This window comes from Mytilus galloprovincialis, chromosome 3 (assembly GCF_965363235.1).
Source record: "Mytilus galloprovincialis chromosome 3, xbMytGall1.hap1.1, whole genome shotgun sequence".
NCBI classification, from domain to species: Eukaryota; Metazoa; Mollusca; class Bivalvia; order Mytilida; family Mytilidae; genus Mytilus; species Mytilus galloprovincialis.
In genome coordinates this window covers 28,600,220-28,620,929 of record NC_134840.1, presented here as the reverse complement: position 1 = coordinate 28,620,929, position 20,710 = coordinate 28,600,220, and the positions used below count along the sequence as shown (strand labels likewise).

The 20,710-nt window shown below is 31.8% G+C and overlaps 1 protein-coding gene across 7 annotated transcripts in view; it reads left to right on the top strand.

The window, feature by feature from the left end:
- The window catches only part of LOC143067624 (unconventional myosin-XVI-like), a 121,885-nt gene that overhangs the window by 62,715 nt on the left and 38,460 nt on the right, over positions 1-20,710 (top strand). For 6 of the 7 annotated variants that reach the window (XM_076241013.1, XM_076241014.1, XM_076241011.1 and 3 more), the window contains exons 29-32: positions 3,845-3,936; positions 9,801-9,815; positions 18,824-18,999; positions 19,794-19,862. In XM_076241013.1, coding sequence (XP_076097128.1) covers positions 3,845-3,936; positions 9,801-9,815; positions 18,824-18,999; positions 19,794-19,862 — 352 coding nt within the window. The remainder of the gene's footprint in view (positions 1-3,844; positions 3,937-9,800; positions 9,816-18,823; positions 19,000-19,793; positions 19,863-20,710) is intronic. The other variant, XM_076241009.1, reaches the window with a different exon arrangement.

The following is a 20,710-nucleotide window of genomic DNA, read 5'->3' as shown; positions in this document are numbered from 1 at the left end:
TGATCTCTGTTGAAGGCCTCATTGTAAATTTAAGATCCATTATTGTCAACCATTTTCTGTACAAAACATACTTTTTCCAAACCCCCACCCTCCCTCAAAAAGTGTACATCAACCATTTTCAGATTTCAAGACAGGAATAAATCATTCTTGATAAAAGAAGATCCTGTCTATTATAGTTTAGTTTAATATAAAAACTTGCATTGAAAATAAACTGAAACTGTTGGACTGTTTGAATTTGAATTTTTTTTTAAAAGCATACGGTAAAAATGTTGATTTTTTAACCCCCTCCCCCCAAGTGTACGTATTGTACACTTTGGAATATGGTTGCCAATTATGGATGACCCCTAAGTTTCTATGCTTTTTGTGTGTTTTTTTTCTATTCATGTACTATGATTTGAGTTATGAATGGATACCTGTATCCTTTGTTTTTCTATCATGAAAATTGAATATGTCTGAACTTTTTATACCCCTCCTCAATGGTAGAGAAACATTATGTTTTACTGACTGTTTGTCAATATATCTGCCCAATATCAGGTTAAAGATTTGGTTTAAGGTAGTCTGTGGTTACATCAACCTTATACTTAGCACACATGTTCCTTATAGAATGAATTCATGAGTTATGCCCCTTGGAATAATTAATTATATTGTAAAATTGCATTGTTTTTGCTCTAAAGCCTTCTTTTCTCTAAGTTATTCAAAAAAAGTTTTAAAGAACAAAAAAAGTGTTAGATGCTGTCATTGTTCCTTGGATAGATAAAATATGTGCAAGACAGGGGACATTGTAACTCTATTCTTTTACTTATACAGCATTGGAATTTGTTGAATGGTTCTGGCTTTTGCAGTAAAGGTTTAACTATTACAATATAATTTATATTATGCCAAGTTCTTCATCCTTAGTCTATTAAAGTTGTGAATAAATTAAACAGAAACAATTGTAGATCTAACATCAACACCCAAAGCTTAATCCTTAAGGTTGCATTTCTGTAAATATAGACAATGCAATTTCCCGTAGGAGCTGGCACCTTTTCTATGAAAATCTGTGAAAAAATATATCCTAGAATAGAAAGTTGATATGCACTACTATTTTATTCAAAAGTCAAAACATAGGGCTGTGCAGCAAATTTTCAACATTTATATTCCCTGAACTTGTTAGAGTTTAAATTATCCTAAAATTGTGTACTACCCCACCCTTTACTTTTTGCCTTATTCTGAATTTGTTTTTTACCAGGATAGTATGTTTATGTATTGGTAACAGTCCCAAGTTATTTCTCTATGAGATCAAACATAGAGATCATACCTGGGAACCTGTATGTCAACAAATCAAATAATCTATGAATATTATATATCTCCCCTAAAGCTACATGGTTTGAAAATACAATGTAATATGTACTAGAGTTTATCATTTTTATACAACCACAAAAATTGAAAATTTTTTGGTCGTACATTGGTATCACGTTGGCGTCTTCGTCTGCGTCGTCATTGTCATCGTCTTCGTCGTCGTCCCAATACTTTTAGTTCTCGCACTCTAACTTTAGTAAACGTGAATAGAAATCTATGAAATTTTAACACAAGGTTTATTACCACATAAGGAAGGTTGGGATTGATTTTGGGAGTTTTGGTCCCAACATTTTAGGAATTAGGGGCCAAAAAGGGCCCAAATAAGCATTTTCTTGGTTTTCGCACTATAACTTTAGTTTAAGTAAATAGAAATCTTTCAAATTTTGACACAAGGTTTATGACTACAAAAGGAAGGTTGGGCTTGATTTTGGGAGTTGAAGTCCCAACAGTTTATGAAATAGGGGTCAAAAAGGGGCCTAAATAAGCATTATTTTTGGTTTTCGCACCACAACTTTAGTATAAGTAAATAGAAATCTATGAAATTTAAACACAAGGTTTATGACCATAAAAGGAAGGTTGGGTTTGATTTTGGGAGTTTTGGTCCCAACAGTTTAGGAATAAGGGGCCCAAAGGGTCCAAAATTGGACTTTGTTTGATTTCATCAAAAATTGAATAATTGGGGTTCTTTGATATGCCGAATCTAACTGTGTATGTAGATTCTTAATTTTTGGTCCCGTTTTCAAATTGGTCTACATTAAGGTCCAAAGGTTCCAAAATTAAACTAAGTTTGATTTTAACAAAAATTGAATTCTTGAGCTTTTTTGATATGCTTAATCTAAACATGTACTTATCTTTTGATTATGGGCCCAGTTTTCAAGTTGGTTCAAATCAGGATCCAAAATTATTATATTAAGGGACGACATCAAAAGTTCAATGAAGGATCAAAAACTTAATTCACATAGTTTTTTCATTGACCCCCACACCCCCCTCTTAACTTAATTTGGGAAAAATTGATTGACCAATAGGGATATATGTAAAATCGATTTTAGATTAACAAAACTTGCAGCAATGTTGACCTCCCACCCCCAAACTATACGATTTAAATAATTTGAATTGAGATCAGTTTTGGAAATAGGGAAAGGGGGATGTGAAAAAATATGGGGGGGGGGATTAAATTTTTCTCATTTCAGATTTCATAAATAAAAAGAAAATTTCTTCAAACATTTTTTTAGAGAGGATTAATATTCAACAGCATAGTGAATTGCTCAAAGGCCAAAAAAATATTTTAAGTCTCATTAGACCACATTCATTCTGTGTCAGAAACCTATGCTGTGTCAATAGGATAAATTTTTTATCCTACATCGATCTTTTGATGTCGTCCCTAAGTATTGTGCAATAGCAAGAAATTTTCAATTGCACAGTATTCAGCAATAGCAAGAAATCTTCAATTGCACAGTATTGTGCAATAGCAAATATTTTCAATTGCACACCTGCACAGTATTGCATAATAGCAAGAAATATCTAATTGCACAATATTGTGCAATAGCAAGAAATTTTCAATTGGAGTTATCTTTCTTTGTCCAGAATAGTAGTTGAATCAACTTAAATGTATTTAAATGAGTAGTTATTGTTGCAAACTCCATTAGAAATTTGAATTGAGATCAGTTTTGGAAATAGGGAAAGGGGGATATGAAAAAAAATGGGGGGGGGATTAAATTTTTCTCATTTCAGATTTCATAAATAAAAAGAAAATTTCTTTTTTAGAGAGGATTAATATTCAACAGCATAGTGAATTGCTCAAAGGCAAAAAAAATATTTTAAGTCTCATTAGACCACATTCATTCTGTGTCAGAAACCTATGCTGTGTCAACTATTTAATCACAATCCAAATTTAGAGCTGAATCCAGCTTGAATGTTGTGTCCATACTTGCCCCAATTGTTCAGGGTTCAACCTCTGCGGTCGTATAAAGCTGCACCCTGCAGAGCATGTTTGAAATATTTTGTAAACCAAGCAGTCAAAACTCTTTTTACATAAGATGTATCAATGAAGGAGGAAAGAGCATTGTTCTATTGTTTTATAATTAGTGTTAAAATTTAGATAGCTGTTTTTAAATGCCTTTTATTACTAAACCAAATTATGAAAATTGAGGAAGTTTTTGTTAAAATCAGTTATCTTCAGTTCACAAACTTATTGAAAGTGAATTTCCTCTTGATTTCCTTTGTAATGTGAGATCTAGGTTTGAGACAAGTATTTAAATATAACTTAGATTTTTATACTGTAGTGTATTGAGCAATTTGCCAAATTTGACTTGCAGAACTTTAACCTTGGTTGTTTTGTCTCTTTAAAGTTTAAGTATTAAAGAAACATAGGATTATTCTAATTTAGAGGTTGGATTATTTCAGAGTAACAGAAGATACAATGGTTTATTTTAATTTAAAAGTTTTATTATTTCAGAGTACCAGAAGAAACCGGTTTAATTATTTTAGAGGTTTAATTATTTTTCAGGGTAATAGAAGAAATACTGCATACCTTTGATGATTTAGAAGACATGATAGACAATCCTTATACTGATGCCATAAGTTATAGGCCTTATCAAGGTCAGTTATAGTTAGTTATAGTCCTTATCAAGGTCAGTTATAGTTAGTTAAAGGCCTTATCAAGGTCATTATACGACCGCAAAAATTTTAATTTTTTGGTCGTATATTGCTATCACTTTGGCGTCGTCGTCGTCGTCCGAATACTTTTAGTTTTCGCACTCTAACTTTAGTAAAAGTGAATAGAAATCAATGAAATTTTAACACAAGGTTTATGACCACAAAAGGAAGGTTGGGATTGATTTTGGGAGTTTTGGTCCCAACATTTTAGGAATTAGGGGCCAAAAAGGGCCCAAATAAGCATTTTCTTGGTTTTCGCACTATTACTTTAGTTTAAGTGAATAGAAATCTATGAAATTTTGACACAAGGTTAATGACCACAAAAGGAAGGTTGGGATTGATTTTGGGAGTTTTGGTTCCAACAGTTTAGGAATTAAGGGCCAAAAAAGGGCCCAAATAAGCATTATTCTTGGTTTTCGCACAATAACTTTAGTATAAGTAAATAGAAATCAATGAAATTTTAATACAAGGTTTATGACCACAAAAGGAAGGTTGGGATTGATTTTTGGAGTTGAGGTCACAACAGTTTATGAATTAGGGGCCAAAAAGGGGCCCAAATAAGCATTATTTTTGGTTTTTGCACCATAACTTTAGTATAAGTAAATAGAAATCTATGAAATTTAAACACAAGGTTTATGACCACAAAAGGAAGGTTGGGTTTGATTTTGGGAGTTTTGGTCTTATAAGTTTAGGAATAAGGGGCCCAAAGGGTCCAAAATTGAACTTTGTGTGATTTCATCAAAAATTGAATAATTGGGGTTCTTTGATATGCCGAATCTAACTATGTATGTAGATTCTTAATTTTTGGTCCCGTTTTCAAATTGGTCTACATTAAGGTCCAAAGAGTCCAAAATTAAACTTAGTTTGATTTTAACAATCCTTGGGGTTCTTTGATATGCTGAATTTAAAAATGTACTTAGATTTTTGTCGAGCCTGCAACTTTTGTTGCAGAAAGCTCGACATAGGGATAGTGATCCGGCGGCGGCGGCGGCTACGGCGGCGGCTACGGCGGCGGCGTTAGCTCACTTCTTAAAAGCTTTATATTTTAGAAGGTGGAAGACCTGGGTGCTTCATACTTTGTATATAGATGCTTCATGTTACGAAGTTTCCGTCAGTCACATGTCCAATGTCCTTGACCTCATTTTCATGGTTCAGTGACCACTTGAAAAAAAAGTTCAAATTTTTTGTAATGTTGAATTTCCTCTTATTATAAGTAATAGGATAACTATAATTGATATGTGCGTACCTTGCAAGGTCCTTGTGTCTGTCAGACAGTTTTCACTTGACCTCGACCTCATTTCATGGATCAGTGAACAAGGTTAAGTTTTGGTGGTCAAGTCCATATCTCAGATACTATAAGCAATAGGGCTAGTATATTCGGTGTATGGAAGGGCTGTAAGGTGTACATGTCCAACTGGCAGGTGTCATCTGACCTTGACCTCATTTTCATGGTTCAGTGGTTATAGTTAAATTTTTGTGTTTTGGTCTGTTTTTCTCATACCATATGCAATAGGTCTACTATATTTGTTGTATGGAATGATTGTTAAGTGTACATGTCTAGCGGGCAGATGTCATGTGACCTTGACCTCATTTTCATGGTTCAGTGGTCAAAGTTAAGTTTTTGAGTTTTGGTCTTTTTATCTAATGCTATATGCCATAGGTCAACTATATTTGGTGTATGGAAATATTTTATGATCTTTATGTCAGTCGAGCAGGTTTTATTTAACCGTGACCTCATTTTCACGGTTCATTGCACAATGTTAAGTTTTTGTGTTTTGGTCTATTTTTCTTAAACTATAAGTAATGTGTCAACTATATATGTTGTATAGAAGCATTGTTAGCTGTACCTGTCTGCCTGGCATGGTTCATCTGACCTGGACCTCTTTTTCAAGGTTCATTGGTCTTTGTTTAGTTATCTTGGTTAATGTTAAGTTTATGTGACAGTTGTAATAAAGCTTAGCTTTATACTTAGGACTATCAACATAATATCAATGATTAGTATAGAAGGCGAGACATTTCAGCGTGTGCACTCTTGTTAATTATTGGCCTAGTTTTCAAGTTGGTCCAAATGGGGGTCCAAAATTAAACTTTGTTTGATTTCATCAAAAAATTGAATAAATGGGTTCTTTGATATGCCAAATCTAACTGTGTATGTAGATTCTTAATTTTTGGTCCAGTTTTCAAATTGGTCTACATTAAGGTCCAAAGGGTCCAAAATTAAACTAAGTTTGATTTTAACAAAAATTAATTTTTGGGCTTATTTGATATGCTTTATCTAAATATGTACTTTGATTTTTGATTATGGGCCCAGTTTTCAAGTTGGTCCAAATCAGGATTCCATATCAAGTATTGTGCAATAGCAAGAAATTTTAAATTGCACAGTATTGCACAATAGCAAGAAATATCTAATTGCACAATATTGTGCAATAGCAATTAATTTTCAATTGGAGTTATCTTTCTTTGTATAGAATAGTAGTTGATAATATATGTTGGAAATTTGCCAGACATGACTATGATGTCATTTTCTATTTTTATTTGCCAATAACTTTAAATAACTTCATTGGAAATTTGCCAATATAAAATGTTGCTGATGAAGCTTTTTTTCCTTATCTTATCTAAAATGTTTTTAGATAATGTATGTTGGACATTTGCCAGACATGACTATGATGTCATTTTCTATTTTTATTTGCCAATAACTTTATGTAAATAACTTCATTGGAAATTTGCCAATAAAAAATGTTGCTGATGAAGTTTTTTTTATTGTTTTATACAATAAACAATGTATATTCACTTTTACTACCAACCAATCATTACCATTCAGTGATAACAAGCACTTTATTTTACATTTTAATATTTTATGATGTATTTAAAAGAGTAGTTATTGTTGCAAACTCTATTAGAAATTTGAATTGATATCAGTTTTGGAAAACGTGAAACGAGATGTGAAAAAAAAGTGGGGGGGTTTAAATTTTTCTCATTTCAGATTTCATAAATAAAAAGAAAATTTCTTCAAACATTTTTTTGAGAGGATTAATATTCAACAGCATAGTGAATTGCTCAAAGGCAAAAAAAAACTTTTAAGTTCATTAGACCACATTCATTCTGTGTCAGAAACCTATGCTGTGTCAACTATTTAATTTTAGATTTAAAAAGTTTGAAAAAGAAATCTTTAATTGATTTGTAAAATCTTGACATTTGTTTTGTGTAAAAAAAAACCATGTAATGTCAAAAATTTGATCACAATCCAAATTCAGAGCTGTATCACGCTTGAATGTTTTGTCCATACTTGCCCCAACTGTTCAGGGTTTGACCTCTGCGGTTGTATAAAGCTGCGCCCTGCGGAGCACCTGGTTTTTATTTAGTTATAGGCCTTATGAGGGGCAATTATAGTTAGTTATAGTCCTTATCAAGGTCAGTTATAGTTAGTTATAGGCCTTATCAAGGTCAGTTGTAGTTAGTTATAGGCCTTATCAAGGTCAGTTATAGTAAGTTATAGTCCTTATCAAGGTCAGTTATAGTTAGTTATATGCCTTATCAAGGTCAGTTATAGTTAGTTATAGGCCTTATGAGACCCAGTTATAGTTAGTTATAGTCCTTATCAAGGTCAATCATAGTTAGTTATAGGCCTTATGAGGGGCAGTTATAGTTAGTTATAGTCCTTATCAAGGTCAGCTATAGTAGGTCAGTTATAGTTAGTTATAGTCCTTATCAAGGTCAGTTATAGTTAGTTAAAGTCCTTATCAAGGTCAGTTATAGTTAGTTATAGGCCTTATGAGGGGCAGTTATAGTTAGTTATAGTCCTTATCAAGGTCAGTTATAGTTAGTTATAGGCCTTATCAAGTCAGTTATAGTTAGTTATAGGCCTTATCAATGTCAGTTATAGTTAGTTATAGGCCTTATGAGGGGCAGTTATAGTTAGTTATAGTCCTTATCAAGGTCAGTTATAGTTAGTTATAGGCCTTATCAAGTCAGTTATAGTTAGTTATAGGCCTTATCAAGGTCAGTTATAGTTAGTTATAGGCCTTATCAAGGTCAGTTATAGTTAGTTATAATCCTGATCAAGGTCAGTCATAGTTAGTTATAGGTTTATCAAGGTCAGCTATAGTTAGTTATAGGCCTTATCAAGGTCAGTTATAGTTAGTTATAGTCCTTATCAAGGTCAGTTATAGTTAGTTATAGGCCTTATGAGGGGCAGTTATAGTTAGTTATAGTCCTTATCAAGGTCAGTTATAGTTAGTTATAGTCCTTATCAAGGTCAGTTATAGTTAGTTATAGTCCTTATGAGACCCAGTTATAGTTAGTTACAGTCCTTATCAAGGTCAGTAATAGTTAGTTATAGTCCTTATCAAGGTCAGTTATAGTTAGTTATAGGCCTTATCAAGGTCAGTTATAGTTAGTTATAGGCCTTATGAAGGGCAGTTATAGTTAGTTATAGTCCTTATCAAGGTCAGTTATAGTTAGTTATAGGCCTTATCAAGTCAGTTATAGTTAGTTATAGGCCTTATCAAGGTCAGTTATAGTTAGTTATAGGTCTTATCAAGGTCAGTTATAATTAGTTATAGTCCTGATCAAGGTCAGTCATAGTTAGTTATAGGTTTATCAAGGTCAGCTATAGTCAGTTATAGTTAGTTATAGTCCTTATCAAGGTCAGTTATAGTTAGTTATAGGCCTTATGAGGGACAGTTATAGTTAGTTATAGCCCTATCAAGGTCAGTTATAGTAAGTTATAGTCCTTATCAAGGTCAGTTATAGTTAGTTATAGTCCTTATCAAGGTCAGTTATAGTTAGTTATAGTCCTTATCAAGGTCAGGTATAGTTAGGTTTAGGCCTTATAAAGGTCAGTTATAGTTAGTTATAGGCCTTATCAAGGTCAATTATAGTTAGTTATAGTCCTTATCAAGGTCAGGTATAGTTAGTTATAGGCCTTATCAAGGTCTGTTATAGTTAGTTATAGGCCTTATCAAGGTCTGTTATAGTTAGTTATAGGCCTTATCAAGGTCAGTTATAGTTTATTGATGATACTAAGTATATATATCTAAACTCTGGTGCTTTCGTTTAAAAATAAGAAAACTTTATGAGCTTGGGTTTATGAAATACTTCAGTTACAAGTGGCTGTGTCAAACTTTCTTAGAATTTTATGAAACTTGACAATTGCAGTTTGAGTTCATCTTTACAAACTCGTAAAGCATGTTAGCTTATTGCTGAAGTGAAAGGTTGTTTGTATAAAGTGAGTGCTGTATGATAAAATGTATATTCTTATATATATAAACAAGTCTAAATTGAAAACTATGTTCAAACCTATGATTGCATTGGATAAAAACTGCAATTTTTGTACGTGTGCATGTAAAACAAATTTCGTTGTAGATGTAACAAAATGGATCTTTATATTAATTTAATACTAAACAGAAAACAGTCAACTTGTGGCACAGATGTTATACCACAAACATGAAGTGCAAAAATTTGTACACCAGATCTGGATTTTGACAATAAATGTCTCTTCAGTGATGTTAGGGATGGAAACGGTATTTTGAAGGCCATATAATTTACCTTTACATAGGATAGACTCTTGAAATTTAAAGAGTCAAAATAGGTTGAACGGATCATACAAACCGGAGGGAAAATATGATACAGGCCCAAACGAAAAAGTATAAACAAGTCTAAATTGAAAACTACGTTCAAACCTATGATTGCGTTGGATAAAAACCGCAATTTTTATACGTGTGCATGTAAAACAAATTTCGTTGTTCTTATATATGTATATAAATATTTGTGTGCTGATACTTTAAACATATTTTGATGATATTCAGAAACTAAAAAATCAGGTGAGACGCAAGTTTTACATTAAGTTCTTCTCTTCTTGTGCTGATCCAAATGATAATCCTGGGTAACACTGTATTTTGAATGCTTTTTAGCTGCTTTTCAGCCCTTTTATACTGTCATTTGCTTTTTGTCAGGCTAGACAATATATTAGACAATGAAAACTCCTAGAGGATAACGATCCTAAATTCTGTCAACAGTATAATCAGCATTAAGTTCAGTCAGTGGTCAAATTTTTTTTAAACATCAAACCTATCGAGATCAGACATCTTCTTCCTGTTTGCCATACTTTATAATTTTTCCATATTTTTAATAAACTTTTTAAAATTTCGTCCAATTTACTTCAAGTTTGTTTGAACAGAATGACTTCATATTGCATCAGCATCTTGGCAATGATGAGTTGTAGCATGTGACTTCTTTTTAAAACTGCCAGACACCTACTTCCTAGTTTCCGATACTTTAATGATTAGTAATCATACAATTTGTACATGGTTGGATACTTAAATACTTATAAAAGAATTACAAAATGTGTATATGCATTTGACATTTGGAAAAGTAAATTAAATCAAGCTTTAGTAGTTCAACATGTCCTTAAAGTAGCTTAAACTGATATGGTGATGTGAACCTCACATCTCCATCCATTATGCTACTTAATTATATTGTCTGGTCTGTAACATTTTATATAAGAGTTTTTTTATTTCTTAATTATTACATTTTATATCATAGATATTTTTACTAAGTCTTGCCATTCAAGGACTATACATTAGAATTATCTCCCTTACAACGTTCTCAATAACTTGTACCACCTGGAAGGTCTCACTGTCTAGAGACTTTGTTCACAGTCTCGTTATTAAAAATTGTCTTTTATGTATTTTTGATATTATCCTGTGGTTATACTGTATGATAACTGAATAAAAATAATTAAAAAAATTACAACTTGAAAAAAATTCTCAATTTTAATAAACGATTTGTCAAATAATGTACGTTAAACGTAATTCACAGAGGTAAACATAGGTAAGTATTAATCACATTACTTTTAGAAATATTAAAGAAGAATTTCTTTTCTTTTAAAATTCAAATAATTTTTGGCTCAATTTAAAAATGCATATTTTAAAAAGAAATTGAAAGGTTAATAGGTCAGTCAGCAAGTGCTATAGGTGCCTATGTCCACATTGTTCATACTGCAAGCTCATATTTATTCCCACCATTAATTGGAATAATTTGAGTTAATTTAGGAGAATTATTTGGAATAACAATCAATAGTCAGCTTTATCAGTGTTGTGCCAGGTTTATACAAGGAACAAAGGAATGTTATTATGGAGGAATCAATACTATCCTCACTTTTACAGATGTCAGCTCTCAAGTAACCTTATGGACATCTTGAGGATACAGTTTAAAAATTGCTTTTTCACCTTTAACCAAGTAGAGTTAATTTATGTTATTATTTTTGTATAGAAAGTTACATAATTTATTATCAGTGAATTGTCGACCAATAAGTATTAAAGTCCAAAAGTATTGCGCCAAATCAAAACTAATTTATTTTTGTTTACAGCATCAAGATATTTTTAAAAAGGTTGTAAGACATTATAAGTATATTTTTACAATGAAAAATATTTCCTTCTTTTAATTCTTTATTTTATGAAATTAAAATATGAAAATATTTGTAAATTTCATGATGATATTATATAGAGTTATCTCCCATTGGCTGAAGTGAAAAGTCATTAACAAACCATCTGTCATGTTGGACTAAACACAATCTACTGTCAGGTTTTGTCTGTTAATTAAAGCTAAGATAACTGATTTTATTTCTTATGCAGCAAAAATACTGCAATCTGATTGGTTGACTATCACGGTGTAAATAACACCCCACCCTTGTTCACCCGGGGATAAATAAATTTTGCCAAAATTTAAAAAAAAAATGAAATTTTGCCCAAAAAAATAAAATAAAAATTTGCCAAAATAAAGAAAAAAGTAAAATTTAGAAAAAAAAAAAAAAATGATAATAAGAACATGCTAAAAAAAAAAAAAAAAAATTTTTTTTTTTTTTTTTTTTTAAATTTTTAAAAAATTTTGTTTTTTTGTTAACTCAAAAGAACACAAAAATTTTCTGAATTTTTCAAAAAATTAAGTAAAAAAAGTATTTGACAATGTGCAACAACATGGACATTGAAAAAATATTACGCTGGAAATTTTTCATTACCATTTTTACAATTTTACATCCTGGTTTCAAAATGAGTAAAGGAATTGTTCATAAGAAATAAATTCGTTATCTTGGTGTAATCAGGGGTGTACGGAATTTTACACCGTTGTTGAAAATTCATACACCCATTCGGCTGCGCCTCAGGGTGTATGAATTTTCAACAACGGTGTAAAATTCTGTACACCCCTGATTACACCAAGATAACTAATACTCTTACCTACAGATAGAAAATATTTTTGATTTGATGAAAGATAGATGTTAATTTGCAGGAAATATTTTGAGGATGCAGATGGATCCATTTTTAAATATGATAATTATGGACAGTTTCATTGCCAATTATGTTGGACTAATTTTCTCCTGCATATTATGATAAAACATATAGATATATCATTTTAAAGATCTACAGCATGGATAAATTTAATTGAACAACCTATATTTGACATTCAGCTGGGTTTTTTTTAACTCTTAATCAACCACAAGTTTTAATACTAACAATGCTGCGATAGAAAATTATGTGAAAACTTGTGTTATTCAATAATTTACAAATTATGGAAAAATGAAAAATACTTATTGTTTATAGTTTTTCATAAATTTAATTGTTCAGCAATTCTTACTCATTTATCCTGAAGTTTTTCTTTATAAATCAGATCCACTCCCTAATACTAATGCTACGTTTTTTTTTTTTTTTATTTTGTAAAAAATTTATCTATTTCCATTAATGCTGAAGTCCTTTCCACACACCCTCAGTTCGTACAGTTGTGAAGTTGAAAAATTGAGTCTATTCTTAAAATAAAAAGCTTCAACAAGACAGCTTTATATTAGCTTACAGTCACATTTTGTCTTTAGAAATATAGGTATTCAAAAAGTAATTGTTTAGTATGTTGTATATTTCCCAAATCTTTATGCAGATCCACTTTTCTAACCGAATTTAAAATCTAATTTCAGTTGAATAGCTTTGTATTCCATTCATCTGGCCAGTTTCAAATACAATGTTGTGAATAAAAGTAGTTACCGATTATTAACATTTCCTCTTATATTGATAAAAAGTAGTTATTACTGTCCAAATTAGAAAAATATGAAGCCTTTTTTGACGTAGAACAGCATAAATGTTCATGCAGAATTTAATTTTGTCCTGTTAAAGCAGCATTTTATTTAGAAACATTTCCTGTATTTTGTTCAGTTTTTTACAAAAAAAAAATTATAACGTAATTTGCCAATCAATTGATCACATAGAATTGTGGAAAGAGGACATTATTAATCTGTCTTTATTTGACAGTGTACGTGTACAATGTTTTTCTGTTACAAATCAGGATGTATGGTGTTATGTGTACATGTTATGCTGCCCATCAAGGGCCCTTGATTGGAATAATAAAATATTCTATTCTGTCACCAAACAATTTCAATATCATTTAAATACAGATGTTACAGGTAAAACATTACGAAAGGATTATAAACACAGATTTGCAATATGGTTTTTAAAGATAAAATGTATTTTTTGTTATTTTGATTATTAATATGGTTGAATGCCCATGAAGCCCCTAAAGGGAAATCAATACCATTACCAATCCAATCCATTGTGCAATGTTTACAAATATAAATTTGTGAAAACAGCAAATTCATATAAAAGGTTTGGAAAATATTTGTTTATTATTGTAGGTATAATTGATTAATGAAAAATAACTTATTGAAAATGGTTTAATATTTTATTTGCATTGTTGCAATAATAATTGAAGAAAATATGTGATAAAGCTATAAAAAGCTTCTTTTTAAGATTTAAAAGGTGTAACCAGTTTCTCATAAAAATCGACTGGTATAACATTGCTATTGAATCCTTAAGACATTTTTATGGCAGCTTCACTACAAATTACAACTATTATAATGATTGCACATCACTAGTGCATTTCCTGCATGTTCCCCACATAAAATTGAACAACCCATCTGCTGCTGAAGCAGAAGTGTGAGTGAATCCTGTCAACCCCAGATGACAAGTGGACTACTCCACACTGTATTATTTTAACACATGGGATCAAATTATATGCTTTTAAAGATATTTAAAAATTAATATTTGCATAAATATGGATGATTTGGAATGTTGATATTTGATGGTAGCATCTTGTCATCACTGTCATTAATGTCAAGGTAAGGGGTCACCAGCTTCTTTGTTATTTTTTCTGATACATTGTATTGATTATTTGTTAAGGTGACCAAGTCTGATATCAGAAGTTTATTTTAAGTGGCTTTTGTCATTAATTTGTCATATTGTAAACATTCATTATTATTTAGTCAATTTTGATGTCAAATGTGATATAAAGTTTGGTTCAGGCACCCAACATTTTATATATAATGGACATCATTTAATTAATTATTGAGGATATACATGATATATAAGGATGCATGTTCTTGGTAAATGTTTTCTTTTTTATCCAATAATTTTCTTATTGATTTGTAGAAATAAATACATGGTTCACTTCAGAGTTTAACTTGTAATTTTTGCAGACACAAGATTTGATATTTCCTTATTATTAATTAGATCAATGTATAAAAGACATAGTCATATTGATATGAAAGATCTTGATATCGATGCTTCATAAAAAACATAGAGGATTATAATCTGAGGGAAATAGATATGATAAAATCAGAAAATAATTCAAATAATTAGCACTGTACTTAGTTGATCTGTAACAACTTCATTACATTATGTGACAAGACATAAGATGCTAAAAAATCTCCCTGAGATTCTGTTTTACATGACATGACTTTAGATCCTGAGGAATCTCCCATGGAGACTGACTTAAATGCATCCTGATATTTGAAGAATCCAGGAAGGTTCTTGTTTGTCGTAAGAGATAAATCTGATATGATTATGGGCACCTTGTCATAAAATTAAGATTTTTAATTCATGACGAGAGGCAGGAAAGTAACACTTCTGGTACATGAATCATCACACTTATACACTACATTATATAACATGTAAAACATATACACAGATTTTATGTCTGTTATATATATTTCAGATATCCTAAAACAACATGATCCAAATATTACACACTAGTTTCCAGATTCCAAACACTTCTTTCTCTCCTATATAATTATATTGGAAGATTGCCTGAATGATTGAATAAATATGCCTAATATTACAAGTAATCATTGTAAAGATTACAAGGACACTGAACCGTGTAAAGCAAAGAGTTTTTTAAAAAACTGATTTTATCATACATTCTTCTAAGTACCTTTGAGATATAAAGAAGGTACGAAATTGAGTATGCATTTACTAGATAAACCTGTAATTCAGTGGTTGTCGTTTGTTTAAGTGTTACATATTTGTTTTTTGTTCATTTTTAGCTCACCTGGCCCAAAGGGCCAAGTGAGCTTTTCCCATCACTTGGCGTCAGGCGTCGTCATCCGGCGTCGTCGTCGTCCGTCGTCGTCGTCGTCGTCGTCGTCGTCGTCAACTTTTACAAAAATCTTCTCCTCTGAAACAACTGTGCCAAATTTAACCAAACTTGGCCACAATCATCATTGGGGTATCTAGTTTAAAAAATGTGTGGCATGACCCGGCCAACCAACCACGATGGCTGCCATGGCTCAAAATAGAACATAGGGGTAAAATGCAGTTTTTGGCTTATAACTCAAAAACCAAAGCATTTAGAGCAAATCTGACACGGAATTAACTTAATTATCAGGTCAAGATCTATCTACCCTGAAATTTTCAGACAAATCAGACAACCTGTTGTTGGGTTGCTGCCCCCGAATTAGTAATTTTAAGGAAATTTTGCAGATTTTGGTTATTATCTTGAATATTATTATAGATAGAGATAAACTGTAAACAGCAATAATTCAGCAAAATAAGATCTACAAGTAAGTCAACATGACCAAAATTGTCAATTGACCCCTTAAGGAGTTATTGCTCTTTATAGTCAATTGTTAACAATTTTCATAAATTTTTGTACTTTTTTGTAAATTTTTAGGAAATATTTTCCACTGTAATTACTGGGCCAAGTTCATTATAGATAGAGATAATTGTAGCAACAAGAATGTTCAGTAAAGAAAGATCTACAAACACATCACCATCACCAAAACACAATTTTGTCATGAATTTATCTGTGTCCATTGTTAATATGCACATAGACCAAGGTGAGCGACACAGGCTCTTGAGAGCCTCTAGTTTTACATAAATAAAGCCCTTAGTTTTCTCGTTTGAATTGTTTTACATTGTCTTATCGGGGCCTTTTAAAGCTGACTATGTGGTATGGGCTTTGCTCATTGTTGAAGACCATACAGTGACCTATAGTTGTTAATGTCTGTGTCATTTTGGTCTTTTGTGGATAGTTGTCTCATTGGCAATCATACCACATCTTCTTTTTTATAGTAGCCACATCAAAATTCACCAGTTCAAATCTGTGATTGTCTTTCCAAAAGTTAGTTTTTTAGCTCACCTGGCCCGAAGGGCCAAGTGAGCTTTTCTCATCACTTGGCGTCCGGCGTCCGTCGTCGTCCGTCGTCGTCATCCGTCGTCGTCCGTCGTCGTCCTGCGTTAACTTTTACAAAAATCTTCTCCTCTGAAACTACTAGGCCAAATTTAACCAAACTTGGCCACAATCATCATTGGGGTATCTAGTTTAAAAATTGTGTCCGGTGACCCCGCCAACTAACCAAGATGGCCGCCATGGCTATAAATAGAACATAGGGGTAAAATGCAGTTTTTGGCTTATAACTCAAAAACCAAAGCATTTAGGGCAAATCTGACAGAGGGTAATATTGTTAATCAGGTTAAGATCTATCTGCTCTGAAATTTTCAGATGAATCTGACATTCCGTTGTTAGGTTGCTGCCCCTGAATTGGTAATTTTAAGGAAATTTTGTTGTTTTTGGTTATTATCTTGAATATTATTTTAGATAGAGATAAACTGTAAAAAGCAATAATGTTCAGCAAAGAAAGATCTACAAATAAGTCAACATGACCAAAATGATCAGTTGACCACTTTAGGAGTTATTGCCCTTTATAGTCAATTTTTAACCATTTTTCGTAAATCTTAGTAATCTTTTAGAAAAATCTTCTCCTCTGAAACTGCTGGACCAAATTATTTGAAACTTGGCCACAATCATCATTGGGGTATCTAGTTTAAAAATTGTGTCCGGTGACCCCGCCAACTAACCAAGATGACCGCCATGGCTATAAATAGAACATAGGGGTAAAATGCAGTTTTTGGCTTATAACTCAAAAACCAAAGCATTTAGAGCTAATCTGACATTGGATAAAATTGTTAATCAGGCAAAGATCTATCTGCCCTGAAATTTTCAGATGAATTGGACAACCTGTTTTTGGGTTGCGGCCCCTGAATTGTTAATTTTAAGGAAATTTTGCTGTTTTTGGTTATTATATTGAATATTATTATAGATATAGGTAAACTGTAAACAGCAATAATGTTCAGCAAGGTCAGAGTTACAAATAAGTCAACATGACCAAAATGGTCAGTTGACCTCTTTAGGAGTTATTGCCCTTTAAAGTCAATTTTTAACCATTTTTCGTAAATTTTATATATCTTTTACTAAAATCTTCTTCTCTGAAACTGCTGTGCCAAATTGATCCAAACTTGGCCACAATCATCTTTGGGGTTTCTTGTTTAAAAAATGTGTCCGGTGACCTGGCCATCAAACCAAGATGGCCACCACTGCTAAAAATAGAACATAGGGGTAAAATGCAGTTTTTGGCTTATAACTCAAAAACCAAATAATTTAGAGAAAATCTGACATGGGTAAAATTGTTAATCAGGTCAAGATCTATCTGCCCTGAAATTTTCAGATGAATTGGACAACCTGTTTTTGGGTTGCGGCCCCTGAATTGGTAATTTTAAGGACATTTTGCTGTTTTTGGTTATTATATTGAATATTATTATAGATATAGGTAAACTATAAACAGCAATAATTTTCAGCAAAGTAAGATCTACAAATAAGTCAACATGAACGAAATGGTCAATTGACCCCTGTAGGAGTTATTGAACTTTGTAGTCAATTTTCAATCTGCTTCCTTTGTTTAATATTCACATAGACCAAGGTGAGCGACACAGGCTCTTTAGAGCCTCTAGTTTGTCATTGAAAGATTTTTTGTAGCACCAAATGTTATGAAACTGATATACAATGCTTATAACCAAAAATGTAGATCAAGTTCAATTTGGAATGCATCATGTTCATCTTCTTAAATATTGTCCCTTTCTAAATAGACAAAATATTGTTTTTGTCATATGTATACAATTCTTTTTATGTTGTTGTCTCATTGGCATATATGCTTCTTAAAATGTTGTTCCTGTAATATCTTGAAAACACTTTGACCAAATCTTTTGACATTTTGATATGTGTTTCCTGTGACTAGACATGCTAGAAGAAGATCAAGTCCTAACTTCAAGATTTTGGCTTTTGTAGTTTATGAGTTATAGACTCTTTAAGTAGTGTAAAGTGATACTTTAAGTGTTGTCCATTTGATAAAAGGCTTAGATGTTAATTTTTTTTAATTGATCCTGTTTGAGGGTTCAGATTTGCAAATATAATTTTCGTCCAGGAAAATCTGGTTGCTGTCAATCTTGCAGCCTCTTGTGTATTTATGATGTAATTTTTTCAAAAAAAAAAACATTTTTATTGGCATAATAAGGAACAACAGATATGAAATGTAACTGAGGTTTTAATCATTTATATGTCTTATATATATGAAAGGTTGTTATTTAAATAATTTCATTATCTTTTATATTAAGAATATGGGGAAATTAATGAATTAAGTGAATGTTTTTACTTATATTATTGATTATTTTTGTTTCTTTAGGTCCTCTTCCTGATTTTCCACACGATGATGCTGAAATGAATGGTCAAGTACAATATCGAGGGCTACCTGCCCCACCCCATGAGGCTGTTATATTCGAAGGTGATGGGATGCCACCTCCTTGCCCCAGAGAAATGTATTCCCAGGCAGGGGTTTATGATGTTATACCTGGTGACCCTGTAAGTATTTCCTCATTGTTCTATGAAATTCTTATTATTTGTCATATGTCAAGGTGATTTAAACTTGTGTTTGGCTTCCATGCTTCCATGCATCAAATAATACTGCAAATTCTTGAAATTTAAAACATTAAAAATAAAGTCATTCAAGAGTTTTAGAATCAATAACAGGTTTATCATTGTAACAGATTTGTCTAAGTACAATTATGTATTGGAGCTTGTAGAATCAATCTCAAAGATTGAGATTAGGGAATAGAAGTTCTTTATTTTCGCAATAGGTCAACTTTAGTTGGTGTATAAAAAAATGTAAGGTTTATGTGTCTGTCCATCCAGATTTATCTGACGTTAACGTCATGGTCAGTTAGGATGTTAGGCATGCAAGACATTTCAGTATGCACAGTCTTGTTGTTTTCAGATAAGCTCTCCAGAGATATTGTATTTTGATAATACCAGGATAATACAATGTATACAAATTTGATTGAGAAAATTCATTCTCCTACAGTATGCTTTAGACTGGAAGGAAATTCTATACAATTGTTAAGCATTATGTGGAAATATGTTTTCTTTTTAATTTCATGAAATTCAGCATAGTTCCCCAAGAGTAATTTGTTAAATAATGGCATTAAAGATTTTTTCACTTATTCTGTATGTCCATCAGTCTGTCAGCTTGTCCACATTTTAATTGTTTAGCCTCTCAGAGTCATATTACAATTTAAGGTAACTATATATGTCACCACAAAAGATAACAACACTCAACTTTTTTTTCTTTATGCAGTAAGAATTCTTTTGTTTTACAGCACAACCAAAGGAGACAGAAGAAGCCAGCCACCCCTCAAAGAAGTCCCAGTACAAGACTGAGTAGTCAGGTAACAACTTCAGGAGAAATCAAATTGTTCAACTATGGGAATACCCCCCCCCCCCTCCCTCCTCAGTAAACTTCTGTTGACCAAACTAAATATGCAGATGCATTATGGAAAGGCATTGTGTCACATACCAAAACCAGGTTTCTATTACCTTGACTTGACCTTTACCTTTGACTGTCATGATAGTAAAACCTTGTTTGATTGATGTGGAGGCAAAACTATTCACTGTAAAACTTAGCTTGACCAAACTTGGTATGTGCACGCATCATGGGAAGGCAGTGTGTCACATCTTAATTATGTTATGGCACATTTGATCAGTGTATAACATTTTGAAATCAGTGACCTTTACTCCTTTGTTTGAATAGTTGAAATAAAGATACATTAATGAGAACAATCTCAAAGACATAAGTAAAATGATGAAAATAAGTCAAATACAGAAATAAAACAGTCAGGAATAAACAACACTGCAGCTTCATATTTTATTTATTTCTATTAAAATCTCATAGATGACACCTTGTATGGTGAAAAAAAAGGTTGTAAAAAGAATAGACTCATCATAGAAACTGGGATTAAAATTTTGTTAGCATCTACAGAATACTCATCAGTGAAGCTCAAAATAAAATATTTAATTTTTAAAGGCCAAATAAAGTATGAAGTTGAAGATCATTGAGGACCCAATATTCCAAAAATAAAAGTTTCAGTCATCTGCAATTCTTAACCAATAAACTTGATAAACAGATTGTACAAATGTATTTGATAGTTACATCTCCTAGGATTGTTATAGTAATAGGATATTTCACATGCTATTATTTGATAGGTCTTAATTGATTAAAAATCAATTTTTATTGATT